Genomic DNA, 15,198 nt, shown 5'->3' on the forward strand with positions numbered 1-15,198 from the left:
GGCATCTTTTTCATCTTCATCTTTCCTTTCATCTTTCTTTTCTTCTCAATGCCTCACTTTCAGAGAGATTATGGTGAGTATAGATGTAGTTTGACTTCAGCACTTACTCTCTCTCCCTCGGCAGACACTTGCATCACATCAAGGTGCCAGCTTTGTAGTCGGAAGACACGATTCACATGGTATTAATCCCACTGATGTAATTGAAGGAGCATTTGGCTCTTCTTTCTAACAAATTGTTAGTTCTCACCAATCAATCCCCAACTTTTCTTCACAAAATTATTATTATTATTTTTTTATCTACAGCCATGTTAAGGCCTCTGCTTCATTCCTGAGACTAGCCCACTAGTGTAAATTGACTCTAAAAATTCTTTGCAGGGTGCCTCAGTAGTGCAACTTGCTGGCATTGTTTCACACAGGTGGCTGAATTCATCATGTTAATGCCTTCCAAAACCAGATTTACATTTACTATAATCAGTATCTAGTGTTCAAGTTCTTAAAGTTTGCATAAACATGCAGTGAAGACATTATACATTGCACATACACAACTTTGCTATTGCGTTTCAGAAGAGACTTTTACGCAGCAGCAATGATACAGCTGCTAAACCTGTTTGTAGAGATGTTAGACTATAAACTATACATGTTGTGCCCACTCTCATATAAAATGCAATTAGTGGAGACAGGCAGCATGCTTTACATATAAACAATAATAATTCATATGCAGAGTGCGGGTTCTTTTGTTTTGAGGCGGCTTCGGCGCATCCTGACACACATGAACAGAGAATGGAATTAAACCACTCAGGTGGTGTGCAGCTGCGTGGTGGATTTCTGTCACATGCAATTTAACCCTGAATAGGTAATGTTGGGTTTTATCACTCTTTTGTTATGCGGTTTGTTCAGAACTGGCATTGTTGCCAGTCTGCATTCATTACTAATGCTTGTGTGTTTGGAAATTGCGGAAAGGGAAAGCAGAAATATGTTTTTCAGTGAGGATTATAAGCTTGTACGCAAACTATGAAGTAGCAAACATAAAAAAATAAACAGATAATTAAAAATTTAGCAGCTGTTCACACCTGTGTTTCTGTCAAAATCCAACCAGAAGGAAATGATTCCAAAACACTCACCCACACAGCTTCTTTTCCACTTCTTGTCTCATGAGAGGCCCTTTCTGGGGTTTGCTACAACCGCTACTGCTGCTCTGCTGTATAAACAGTGCGCAGGTGTCTGATTGGATGCATCAGCCATCAGGAGCGACAAGAAGGTGAGATGTACAGAAGTCAAATCAAGTTCTCATCAAATCATGATCAGTGAACAGACAGAGCACGTGCATTTGCTTCACTACACAGAGAGTTTTAATCAGTGTTAGAAAAGTGCAATCAGGAGCTTATAAAAAAAACCTTACAGAACTCTTAGGCACTCCTTAGTGTTTTTAAAGTGTGAATATAGCAGTCACAACAGAGAACGTACACTTTCTTCCCGTTGATGGACTTGAACATGTCAGTTACATACAAACAATACAACATTTCCCTCTGAAAAGCAACTGTGTAGCAGATGTTTAGGAAATCAGGAATTTTCTGAGAACATTTCTTTCTGTGACAGGTTTCGTTACACATGCTGATCAAACAAAGCTCATCATTAGTTAATGACTGACTATGGGAACATTACATGCAAGGATGTAAATGTTAAATTAAAGTTAAAGATTTCACCAGGCCCTGATGATGAAAAACAAATTACAACCAGACCCTTTAAAAGGTACATTGTCTAAGGCAGGCGTGTGTGAAGAAGTATGCGAGAGAAGGCACCTACTAGGACAAAAATAGCAAACATGTACAGTATTTACCATTCAACAAGTAAAAAAACAAAAAAAAAATGAATTCATTATGCCATAACATTTTGTCAGGATTATGGATTGCTTTGTAATGTACAGAAGAATAAAGTTTAATGGCTACTTTTTCTGGACTGATCGTACAAAGAGTCATTTTTCAGACGCCTCGGCTGGCTTTTGAGGATCGTGTTACTGTGTTACATTTTTTTTTTTTTAAATATAGTTTAGTGGTGAATATGCTCCAGTAGAATTGCAGTCTAGAAATTATCTTTGGTGAAAATGTAAACAATTGCACCAGAACACAAAAAATAAAATGCTTGAGGAATGAAACACACAAACAAAAACAAAAGCAAAACAACATACTTAACACAAATATATATTCACCTGATTAGGAGTCCTATAACTTGCTCTGTACTAGCAAAGAGTGCTCATAATAATAAGCAAGCTATAACTCCTCCCTTAAACAATGAGGACAGATAATGCAGTATAAGCTTTGCAGTATACATTACAATAGTTATTCTTTAGGATCCCTTTAGGATATTGATTAACTGAGGCATAATAGCTGCAGTGAGCAGGGTGATTCAGCGACTGAAACAAAGGCAAGACGAAGAAAATAATCATATATGTGTTAATGTGGATATTGATGGCACATAAGAGGGGTACAGACATTCATTTCTCCCTGGTCCCAGACGTAAGGCACATTACAGGGCACACAGTTATCTCCAAACCTAATCCCCACCCCAGTATAAAAATCAGCATGACAACACGCTGGTTTCATTTGACATTTTGCTGCCTACACTAGAGCTTCATCCCCCATTGAGTGCAGGACACATGTGCCCCTCAGTCTGCAGTCTGTTCGTTCAACTATCCACCTACCCACCCACCCACCCATCTGTCTGTCCACTTTCCAACGGCACTTTACCACTGCTCCCAGCTCCAGTCATCCCCGCCTCCAAACACGATAAAAAAGCCTAAGATGGTGAGAAAGATGACGGCGTTTCCGGTCATCACCAATCCACAGGCGCCCCACTTGATCTGCAAGACAGAAATGGCCCATTAGATTTCCACTGTAATTTTGTTTTCACTGCACATGCACTACTTGTACGCACAGATGAATTTACGTTCATTTAGTATGATCCGAAACTAAATAAGTAAAGAGAACTCACGGTGTTGGTACGGGCCAAAACAATGGGTAGTCCAAACGATGATACCACAATGCCAGTTGTTAAGAAATAGGCCAGCTCTCTGCAGGCATTGCTGGATTCAGAGTCGTCACTGAGGCGTCTGGATATGAAGGTCGGGATGGGACTTAATACGTAGAAAATCAGGACAAACATCGGCCAGTAGACCCTGCAAAACAGATGAAATTGTCAAAAATATTTACAAAGAACATGAAACACTCGTCTTCAAAAGAATGGAACATCTTAGCACACCTGAAGTTCAGTTTACTCGTCATTAGGAGTTCTAAAACTATGAAACCAGTTACAGAAAAATGTTCTGGGGCTCTTAGGGTGATTTCCAGTTTTGAAGTAGTAACTTCAGTAACATCAGAAACTGGCATTCCTGGAGTGTGACCAACAAGAGGACTATATATAGTCTATAAAGGGCTATAAAGGGCTATAAATACAGGCCTTGACTGCATTGATCTGGCCTTTTTTTTGTCTCCAATCAAAAGTCACACAATGTAACTGCAGAGTGAATGATGTTGTTCAGAGCTCTTTGATAAACCACAACCAAAACTCAGTTATTTCTGTAATAATGTAAGTCAGTGTCATAAAATAGCACGTATAGCTGCTGATACGTTTACAAGGAGAACTTACCCGTACGTTTCTATTGCACAGCCCAGCAGAAGAAATGTCAGTCCAATAGCACCACTAAAGGACAAACCAACCAGTGCTAAAACGAGACACCAATAACTCTACATTAATCACAGAGTTGTTTTTGGCCAAAATATAAAACAAATACACGGTAGGCGTGGAGCACTCGTGGCAGAGCTGTCGGTAAACTAAGAATTAGGATACACTAGATAATAGCAACAACTCTAATGCATAAATCAACAAGTTAATAACTTATTTGGCAACAGATCTTAATGACCTGCGACAGAGACGCGAGTTTCGAGATTATACAGCAAACGTTTTGACCAGTATGGAAAACTCAGCTTACAAACTTTTAACTTCAAAAACTTTAACACTCAACTCTCGGCTGACCCAGCAGAACCAAAATTAAAAAATACCTTTAATGCCTGCCATTGCGGTCAACGTCCGAAAACCCCCTCTTTGTGTTTATTTCTGCTCTTTGTGCACTGTTTACGTGCTCGGGCTCGATGTCGTCGTACAGGAACTTCCTGCTTCCTCGGTCGGGTTTTCCTTTCTTTGCATCAGGTGACCTCCTTAAAGCTACAGTAGCTCTGCGGCTAGCTGGGGCTTGAACTTCTTTACCGATATACTGTAATCTTGACGGGCAAAAAGTTTCACCTCACACCATTCACCAACGTTGACCCAAACAGTCCTAGCTGGTGACGTAGTCTCTCGATGACGAGCACGAGAGGATTTAGCGCGTGCTTCCAGCGGGCTTTACACGTCTGCGTGTTGTGTTACAATACGAGCTGCTGCAGTAACACAGACTACATTACTTATTCGTTACTTGAATATTTTAATTGTTTGTTACCTTAAACTTACTCGTCCCTACATTTTAAATGTATATCAAGTCTATTATTATTATTATTATTATTATTATTATTATTATTATTATTTATGACTATTCATCTTACCCAAGAGATACTTTCTTGTAGTTTTTCCTTATTGAATAACAACTACTATTACTTGAGTAAAAGTCATGACCCTACTTAAGTAATAGAACTAAAGTTTCAGTATTATAATGTAGCTAAACATTATTCAGAATTATATAAAATATACTGCTGGATCGTAATTACTGATTTATTATGGCATATGTCACTATAAACTTACAGCTGAAGCTGGAACAGCAGCTTCTGTACAGCTGGGAAGCTTTATCCACAATAATATAGTATAATACACTGCTTGAAAAAAAAGGGAACATGTGATCATCACAGTACAAGAAAAAAAAAGTTTAAAACGTTATAAAGCACTGAGTCCATTCCCCCTTTGTTTGTGCAGTTACACTAGTGAGGCAATAAGGAAGCAATCCCAGCAAAAAGGGTCTGGTTATGCAGGTAGTGGCCAAAGACCGCAGCCCTGCCCTCTTCCCTTCTGACTGATTTTTCTGTAGTTTTGCTTTTTAATCTGTTTTCTTGTCACTGTCTGTAGGTGGTTTCGCAAGTCGGTTTGCTACATCTCCCAACAGAGCGTGTGGATAAGATGCCATGCTGTGACACAAGGAGAGTTGGATAGGCCCATATAATGGCATAAACCCATCAGCAGGACTGGTTTCTGCTCCTTTGCGTGAGGAAAAACAGCAGGAGCACTGCCAGAGCCTTATAAAATGACCTGCAGCAGGCTACTCATGTGCATGTTTCTGACCAAACTGTCAAAAACAGACTCCATGAGCACGGTATGAGGCCCCAGCATCCTTTAGTGGGACCTGTGTTCACAGCTCAGCACCATGCAGCCGGTCTTTGCCTGAGAACAACAGATCTGCCAGATCCATCATTGTCACCCAAATGAGAGCAGGTTCATGCTGAGCACATGTGACAGGTGTGAAAGAGTCTGGAGATGGCAGGACAAACCTTGTGATGCTTGTAACATCATCTGTGAAGAAAACAGGGTACCAGTGGCAGACCAGTCAGTTCTGGTGTGCTCTGGGGGCATGCCAATCAAGCTGCCCAGTGCTGTTACCCCAATGGAGTCCAGTTCAGCATATATTAGATTCATACTTTAAAATCTGCAAGAACAATATGAAACTATGAAGGCACTATATTTACAAATAATATATCCGGGTACAGGTTCTGTACTCTGGCCCTATACATGCTCACATCCAATGATGTTGGGCATTACTAGATTTGCAGATTACAATAGCATTGGTGTGGAGACACCAGAGGAGCCAATATATTTAGACCCCAGACACACCCTTGAATATAATACCATGTTATGGATTTACTTACCTAGAAAAGGCATGAAAATACTTTTTAGTGCTTCTTAGGCATCTTGATACCATGCATGTAAATAGGTTTTGATTTTGTTTACTGACATTAGGGTTATCATTCATAAATACCTGACTTTTGTGTCCTCCTTAGTTAAGTTCCTCCTCCATTTGCAGTCTGTAATATAATATCGTGTTATTGACGGACAGATCCTGATGACAGAGTAACTATGCATGTAAACTTGTGCAATCTTGGACCGAAATTTTTAGTGGAACCAAAACTCACACCACGACGGGCCTGAGATGAACCACAGCTGGCCTTCCCCTTGTTGTGTTGTTGTTCCCCTTCAGGTTCAGTGCATTATGGAGATGAAACCAGACAGAAAGGGACAGTACTTCAAAGGGCATGAGTGATCACAGAGCTGGGGCAGATGTTTGTGGACTTGTGCTGTTGCCGTCCAGATGGAAATTATGTGGTGCACTCACCAGATATGGATAAGCTATTTGAAAAAATATTTTCTTGCAGTTTAAAAGTTTCCTTTGTTGTTTTTGCTTTGTTGGTGTACTAAAAAGGTATCAGCATAAGTTGTACTTACAGATAGTGAAGTAAAAGAAGAAAAAAAGAAAAAAAAAGAGGACCCTTGTCACAGTGAAACTAAAAGATCTTTAGAAGATGTTTTCTTGGGAGCAATCTTTAAATGCTGACTTGTTGCTTTTTGTCATTTTCAGACTCAACAGAGTCAAACGAGCTGGAAAGCCGTCACTCACTCTCAAGCACCCACCCACGCACTCAACTTCAATTTCAGGTTATTATTCCCCTAAATTAAGGGGTACGCATGATCCAAATGACGGTTGAGGATTAACGACAGGAAACAGCCCGTTCCTTCTTTTTAAACTGAGCACCTGCTGCTGTCATGTTCTAATTTTCTCAACTGCACATGTCAAGTAGTCTTCAGTAGTAACTGGTACAAAAAGAAAAAGACTTTTAAAAAGAGACAGTGCTGATGGTGTTTTTTAAAGAGTTTCACTGAGGAAGTGAAAGTGCTACTTTATGAAAACATTATGCTCAAATAGGTTCAGTTTTTTTCACTAAAAATGCTGACCTTTCTGTAATCTTACAGATTTTCTTACAGGGTCTCACTGGTGAGAATGAAAATGACAGTTAACAAAAGAAAAATTGAAACAAAGTAAAGTAGATGTAATATCATCTGCCATAAAAAAGCACCAAAGCATGCCACAACCGAACCAAAAACAAAAACACTGTTTAATATATTACATTTAATTTCATTCAACTGCACACTTTTGCATCATATGTAGCTACAACTGGATTTGAGACTTCCTTTATAAAAAACAAACACAAACACAAAAAAACAGGATGGAAAAACTTAAAAAAGAGCGTTATTTTTTTTGAATTAATAAGGAATCATATAATGACAGACGGACCCGTTCGACCGGTCCTGTGATGAAGCTGAGAAATCTTTAGAGCGATAGTGGCAAGGGGTGCCAGCATCACCTGTCCAAAACAAGGATGGCACAATTAGAGACTCATGCACCTTGCTGCCATATGTAAAATCATCCAAATAACCACAGAGCAGTAACACTGTTCCTTTTCACCACACAGCGCTACATTTAATTTAAAAAGAGTTTGTCTTTTTTGCCTGTTCTGGTCAAAATGCAGTTTTCACTTTTAGATACTCCACCTGTGCATCCCCAAAAACGTGTTCTTTCTCGTAGCTGTCGAGATAGATTTGAACTGTTGCCCCATCAAAACTGGTCCCACTGAGTCTGTAGATGATTCGAGAACCATCAGAGAAGATTATCCGCAGCCCCTGCAGTGAAGACAGCCCAGCGCAGACTGAGATACATTTTTTTAGGGTTTGCAAACACAGCTGAGAGGCTCTGATGCTGACAGATCGCATACATTATGCATCTGTGTATACCGCAAGACTATCATTACAGAAAAATGCACCACAGTGTTTTTCGTGTACCTGGTTCCTGGAAATGGTGCCGTCTACCGGGTCTGCATACTCAAAGCTGTCTGCTTTCTCCACCTGGTAGATTTTGTCTTCCACAGCAAATCTTTGCCTCACAAAGGTCTTGTCGGTGATTGTGATCTCCAAATCCTCCATCATTTCACATGCTGCATCTATGTCTACATTCTCGTAGTCATACCTGGGCAAAATGTAAAGAGTAGAAACAAAAATCTAATGAGAAAAAAAACGGCTAAATAAATAAATAATAAACAACAGGTACTTATTATTGATTATTGATGCCTTATTTTACATATGTTTTGTGATGTGGCTTAATTTGTGTTGAAAATGAATATTTTGTAATCAAAAGTGAGTCAGTACACACAATAATAATACTAATGTTACTACTAATAATACTCTCATGTTAAATGTTCTTTCATACAGTGCAATACCACATATGTTCCACTAGGTGTCAGTAATGTTCTACATGTGTCTTCACATGTCTCATCGACCCACCTGTTACAGCTTCATCTGTATCAGTGACACAATTTCTGCTTAACTATATTTCAGCCACTTAGAACAAACAAATAAGCAAACAAATAAAAAAAACCTTTATCACATAACCTCAGTAATAACACTGTGTTTTTTTAGTATGTCCACATCTCACCTGGTGAAGTAGTTTCTTCCATATTTTAGCCAGTGGTCCTTAACTAAATCTTCCACACTCTTCTTTCTGGTGGCCAGGATAGACAGCCATGCCAGCACAGCCCAAAGCCCATCCTTCTCACGAATATGGTCTCCTCCTGAAGCGTGAAGTGGAATTAGGTTGACAGTGTTGAGAAAACATAAAACAAAAGCCCAGAATCAGAATCCTCGTCTTCTTCGATTTAGTTACTTGGCACGGACACGCAGTACCTGTACCAAAGCTTTCCTCTCCACACAAAGACAGCATGCCTGCATCCATGAGGTTCCCAAAGAACTTCCAGGCAGTGGGAGTTTCATATAGCTCGATTTTCGTTGCCTTGGCTACTCTGAAGGAAATACAATGAAAGAGTATTCTAAGGCAGTTTGTTTTGATGGTGATATTTGAAAAGCAGGCCACACGTTTACCTGTCTAATGCCGCACTTGTGGGCATAGTACGAGCAAAACCTCTCACCCCTGCATGCTGAAAGTACGGGATGCAAAAAATGTTGTCAGCAATCACAGCCACGGAGTCAGATGGGGTGACGAAGAAGCCATGTTTACCAAGGATCATGTTCTGGTCCTAGAAAGCAGAAAGAGGTTTCTCAGGCCCAAGGAAATGTCTTTTGAAGCTGCATTTTTATATTACATATATTCTTGTAATGTTTGAAAAAAAAACCAAACAAACAAATAAAAAGCAGAAATAATAACTCGGTAAGCCCACCCCATCGGCATCAAATGCTGCACCAAAATCATACTGTCCGTCTCGCATGCTGTCAACCAGATCTGTAGCGTATATGGGGTTAGGATCTGGGTGTTGACCTCCAAAATCCTCCTTAGGGACACAGTTAATGGCAGAACAGGCAGGACAACCCAACTCAACACACAGTATTCTCCTCACGTAGGGTCCTACCGCTGGAGAGCGGACAGGTGAGAGAGGACAAAGATGAAATAGGCAGATCTGGTGTTGCACAAAGTATTTTAAAACAACAACAAGGAGAAAACTGAGGCTCACAGTGCTTCAGCCCTGACGTTTTGTTTCAGTGTTTGGGGACGCTCAAAATAGATTTAGTAATCTAATGAGAGTAAAGTCACAGATCTGACAACCCAATGTTACCTCTCCCAGAATAGAACAGAGAGAGAGACATCTCATTATTATCTCCATTTTGCTGTAATATTGTTAAGCTTCTCTTTTACATTGCTGACATGAATGTGAGAAATATGGAAATCATATAGATTTGAATAGCATCATGCTTCATAAGCAAATGAGTTAAAGAACTTGCTGGAGTTGTGTGCAAATCTAACTATGACATTATACAATAAATGAGTTATGAGAGCATTTTCTCTGACCTCCGTGCAAGGCATCCAGTCTTATCTTGAAGTGGTTCTTGCCAGACAGAAGCTCCTTCAGAGCAGCAAAGTCAAAGATGTTCCTCAGCATGTTAGCGTAGGACTCCACAGAGTCTACGATTTCCACTGCACAAATCAGAAACAAAACTCTATCCATCATCAGGGAAAGAGATACATAAATACACTTAAAATACACATTTGACAAAGAATAAAGACAATATGTGTTATTGTACCTGCAAAGAATATATCTGGTCAGTCATATAACTAGCCTCATATCCCTTTCCCCCCCGCATGCTCATTAATTTTGATGATGAATGAGAGACTAATATTAATGCTCTAGTTCACCTGTGAATGGCTTGAACTTGTTCTCCAGGTCAAAGGTCTGTTTTCCCATGGTTGTCAGATCCACTTGTAGTCCAGGGCAGATGGCAAACTCCTCAATGGTCCTGCTGATCTGAAAGATCTTGTTTGTGACTGCTTCGTTGGCTGGGCCTGGATGAGGCAGAAAAAGCCTGGTTTTATGATGACAGTGTAAAATTGCAGTATTGTAATAGCAGAAAAATCTTCTGTTGACATGAATAGTGATACTGAATATTGTGTGTTGTTTTGATGTGTTTGAACTTTGTCCCAGATTTGTGCCAATACAAGCATCACATTTTGTCTGTGTCCGAGCCACATATCTGAATGAGGCCTTATTAAATGCCTGACTTCTCCTGTATCACTATTTTGCACTTGGCCATTGCGACTGCATGCTTTCTTCTCTCAAGTTACCATACCTCCATTTGCAGTATTAAACTTAATGCCAAAGTCTCCATCAGGTCCACCGGGGTTGTGGCTGGCAGTGAGAACGATGCCTCCGATGGCTTTGCATTTCCTGATCATACAGGAGACAGCTGGCGTGGACATTATCCCGTGGTGTCCAATGATCAGACGACCCACCTGGGGAAAAGTCACATAGGCGTTTTTTACTTGGTTGAGAAAAATACGTATCTTGATATATCAGCGTGAGGCAGGGGTGGGAATAGCAGTAAATATCAGGTTTGTCACAGGTCTTGTCAGAAGTAAATAGGATATTTTATTTCACAAACGGCACTTGCGGCACACCAAGAGCAAGTTCTACCATGCGTAAGTGTATTTTAAATCCCTCTAATATCCCTCTATATCATTTACCCGGCCCAATTAGCAGACAAATTTGGATCTAATCTGGAACACTTGTCTAGGCCATATATGTTCCAAACACCTGACGTGTGCTGCGTTTAAAGTGTCAGGTGTTTATGTCGGCAGAGAAAATAAAAAGCAACTGGTTAGGTTAAGTGGCTAAGTGGTTAGGTAGTATTTCATGCAAACCAGTGCTAATGTGGTATAGAATAAACATCAGGTGACCTTTTAGCCCACAAATTAAAATGCAAGTTATTTGCTTTGAAAGATCAGTAAATGGTGACTGAATGTAATGGTAGTGGATGTTTCTCTGCCAATAAGACTGAAGCTTTGCTTTCACTAATCTCCCAGGAAAAGGATCAGTTATGCTACTAAAACAAGGGGATACCCTCCCCACCCCCACCTCCCCGACCCCAGGTAGCTCAGATTATGTTTGCGGGAAGGGTCCTATTATTAGAAGAGGCAAAAAAAAGTCATAGAGGGAGTGATGGAGAGCAACTCTGGGACTTGGAGGTGTTTCAAAGTGACATTTCCGATAATTATTATTAGATCAGATATTAGATACTGAACAGAGATTAGTGTAATATCTAGTCAGTATCTTATATCCATATGCAATTTATCATTTAATTTAAAAGTTACAATTATTTTTTTAAAAATATAATTACATCAAAAATTATGTTTTTCTTGTTTTTTTCTACTTTTTGATTATAGTTTGGACAGTAAAAGCAAAAGTCACAGGCTGCAGTTGACATGAAGGTACAATTGCTGACAAAGAGATAATAAGTTACTGGGGCAGGTGACACTGACACACATTCAGTTATCTGCTCATGTGCACACCCACCTGCCAGCATGCACACACAAACAACGTAAGCAGGCCCTTACACATGGTGACACTGACCCCATTGGCAGCTGCCATCTGCACAATGACCTGAGTAGCCGTTCGATTGAAGAAGCGTCCGTCTCCCCCCACCACCATGGTTGAACCCTGGCGATCGCGCAGGTCAATGGAAGAGAAGACACTCTGGATGAAGTTGTGCAGGTAGTTCCTCCTGGACTGGAACACATAGACCTTTCTCCTCAGGCCGTTGGTGCTGGGTCGCTGGTCTGGGTAGGGGGCTGTAGGGACAGTCAAGACCTGCAGAGGGCTGTTGTCCATTGTTTCAAAATAAAGGTCTAACTTAATGCTGCAGCACAGACAGTGAAGGGGAACTTGTTATTTAGAGGGAAATCCCCTGTCAGCTGACATGAGGAATGGTACGGAGGAGCAGAATGGAAAGGCAAGAGTTTGACTCCTCCTATTATTTCACTGGAAGCAGAGGGTGGTTGTGCAGCCCAAAATAACCTTCCAAACTAATGTGTGTGCAGAGGCAGGCAGAGTAACTGAAGACGCTGCTTCACACATGTGCAGGGAGATCACTGTCAAGTCTGCATGGCAAAACACAAAGAAGTGTGTGTGTGTGTGTGTTTAGGTGTGGTTGTCGTGTGAATGGTTTGTCTATCTGTTTAGTCCTGCAGCTGTGATTAGACTAATTATGCATAAAAGAAGTATGACCTCTGTCATCAAAGTCATGTCTCACACTTTCATAAAAGGAGAGGATATTTCTCATTTTTAATGCTGTTTGTGGAAGCAAACAGTGGGACAAGCAGTCAGAGTGTAATCGGGAACACACATGTGAGTTTTTAAGGAAGTATCAGTTTTCACATTAGACATACTTCATGGTGCAATAAAATCTCAGTGAAGTCATCTGCACGCGATGGAACAACACTGCCCTCTGGAGTTTACTGAGCCCTCCTAACCAATCAGTAGAAAAAAAGTTCAGCCTATTGAAATATTTGTTCAAAAGTCAGTGTGCCATGTAAAATAAATAAATAAATAAACATTTCTTTGTTTTGTCTGCATTAATTTGGGTGCTGTTTTATTTTTTTGTTACTGAAACAATGTGAAAATACAACTAAAATGTATTTATTTTGAAGTTATGCAAAATGCACTTAATTAAAATAATGCAAAAAAAAATAAAAATACATTCAATATTAAAACCACTACAGCATGGATTTAATTATTTATTTGTTTAATGGGAGACATAAAAATTTCACCTTACTTTATGGGAGCTTGAGGTCTTTGTTGATATATTAAACAAATTTACCCCCCCCACACCCACCATCACCCCTTACCAGAAATTAGTTTGTTGCCTCAGGGTAACAGTGGGCTATAAAGGTACCAAAATGTTACCGTTTTCTCAGACTCATGCAACAAAATCAGGCAATCATATGGTTAAGAGTTTCATTGTGTCTGACACTGAATGTCCTGTATGAGAAGCTTATGAAACAGAGTTGGATATGATATTTATATTATTTGACTTTTAGAGTGCCATTGCATCCTGGTACCTTACATCTCACTGCATAACGTCCTCTCCAAGCACCTGAACACACTTCATTTACTACACACGCACATTATATATGTATGACCCTCAGCTAACCTCGGATCTCCTCATTTGTCCTCAGACCTGATTCCGGGATACTCTTACTCATGCTCGCTCTCATCCAGTTCATTGTTCTTACTGTAATGTGTCACATGTAAACACATTCTTTCCTTCCATAAAAGGTTCTTGTACCCATTTCCTGTAAGTTGATACAAATTCATGTTAGTGTTTGGTTTGCCTGTTTATATTTATATATCCCACCAGTCAAAATGTCAGAGCAACTTTTCTTCCTTGCAACTCCACAAAATGATGCCTGTTGTTAAATTATATGGATTTCCTCCAACAATCTGTAACAACTCTTATATATAAAGCAAAATTAAGCTCTCAATTTTTCTCCAACACAGTTTTAATCCATTACAATTCTGACAACAGTAGTGACAAATGTATGCTTTTAGCATTTCAGAAGTGAATAAATTCCTGTTTTTAAAGTCTTCTATAACAGTTATTAGATTTTTGTCATAATAACAAATATATCAAACAATGAACCCATTAATCATGACAAAAGCTGACACTTTTAGATGCTGTTCTTGTTACATAAAAAAGGACAGTATGAAAAACATATAGAAACAATTCAAGAAGAGATTGTGGAGCCTCATATATGCATCCAACTTTTTCCTTTCATGATCCATTCAAGGGATCCTTCCCAAATTGTCAGGGGTCAATGAGTAAATGTGACCCAATATAAAAACTGTTCATATGTGACTGTTTCTTCTCTATAATCTGATCCTTGTAACATATAAATAAAAACAGAATGTAATTATTTGCAAATCTCTTAAACTTAAATTCACAAATAAAATCATATCAAGTATTCATATGGAGTAAATGTATAATTTTAAGTAATACATTAGCTCATTTTGAATTTAATGGAAGCAACATTTCTAAAAAAGTTGGGACCGGGGCAGGAAAAAGCTGTAAGCATAAGTGGTACCAGAAAGAAACAGCTGGAGGAACATTTTGCAACTAATTATGTTAATTAGTGACAGGTCAGTAACACACTGGGAAAAACTCTGTGAACAAATTGTGGAAACTGTGAAGACTCTCACCATCTGCAGTAAATGATAAAATCAAGAGATTTGAGGAAACCTGGAGAAATCGCTGCCAATGACAAAAATCAGTATTGGATGCCGTGATTGTCAGCACCTCAGATGGCACTGAATTAAGAACAGACATGACCCTGTTATAGAAATCGCAGCATGGGCTCAGAAACACTTCCAGAAATCACTGTCTGTGAACACTGCTCACTGTTCTATGATGGTTAAAGATTATTCTTCTTCCTAAAATGTTGACTTTTCTCAGCTGATGTTCTATTGTGATTATAATCTGGGTTCATGTGATCACTAAATCTATGCATTCTGTTTTTATTTATGTTTTACACAGTGTTCCACGTTTTTCAAATCTGGGGTTGTTCAATGAATGTGATACTTCTCAGGAAACATCTTCCTCCCTTCCTATGCTTTCTGGAGCCGTGGTTGCTAAAATTTCAGCTTTGCCAAGACTTTCCTCATGAGCCCACAGTTTAAAGCTGTTTTTACTGGGATTTTGTTCAGAGAATGCCGATGCTGGATCAGAGAAGGACGTCTGATTCAGGGGAAGTCGATTTTTGGGAGATGCCACTGGAGGAAGCCACGTGATAGATGGAGATCTGGGTCAATTTGAAAGAAGACGCCTTTTACCTGACAT

The 15,198-nt window shown here is 39.6% G+C and overlaps 2 protein-coding genes across 3 annotated transcripts; both read right to left on the bottom strand.

Annotated features, from left to right (window-relative positions):
• Window positions 1-1,326: 1,326 nt before the first annotated feature.
• leprot (leptin receptor overlapping transcript) lies at window positions 1,327-4,189 on the bottom strand. The gene is made up of 4 exons (XM_084911544.1): window positions 4,056-4,189; window positions 3,643-3,718; window positions 2,989-3,172; window positions 1,327-2,857 (listed from the first exon to the last, which is right to left on the bottom strand). The coding sequence occupies exons 1-4, from the start codon at window positions 4,069-4,071 to the stop codon at window positions 2,741-2,743; spliced, it is 393 nt and encodes a 130-aa protein (XP_084767670.1). The 5' UTR covers window positions 4,072-4,189; the 3' UTR covers window positions 1,327-2,740.
• Window positions 4,190-4,339: 150 nt separating this feature from the next.
• Window positions 4,340-12,923, bottom strand: LOC146367257 (phosphoglucomutase-1-like). 2 transcript variants are annotated; one of them, XR_014797532.1, is made up of 12 exons: window positions 11,937-12,923; window positions 10,657-10,819; window positions 10,226-10,372; window positions 9,881-10,006; window positions 9,255-9,445; window positions 8,959-9,113; window positions 8,764-8,879; window positions 8,516-8,651; window positions 7,867-8,050; window positions 7,579-7,707; window positions 6,165-7,391; window positions 4,340-6,056 (listed from the first exon to the last, which is right to left on the bottom strand). XR_014797532.1 is itself a non-coding variant. In XM_084911534.1 (11 exons), exons 1-11 carry the CDS (start codon window positions 12,192-12,194, stop codon window positions 7,302-7,304), a joined length of 1,695 nt encoding a protein of 564 aa, XP_084767660.1. In that variant the 5' UTR covers window positions 12,195-12,923; the 3' UTR covers window positions 4,340-7,301. The 2 variants fall into 2 exon arrangements, 1 of the variants encoding a protein (XP_084767660.1); XM_084911534.1 differs by having other exon boundaries at window positions 4,340-7,391.
• Window positions 12,924-15,198: the final 2,275 nt, after the last annotated feature.

Source organism: Perissodus microlepis, chromosome 18 (genome assembly GCF_051167445.1).
Source record: "Perissodus microlepis isolate ML-2025 ecotype Zambia chromosome 18, ASM5116744v1, whole genome shotgun sequence".
Lineage (NCBI taxonomy): Eukaryota > Metazoa > Chordata > Actinopteri > Cichliformes > Cichlidae > Perissodus > Perissodus microlepis.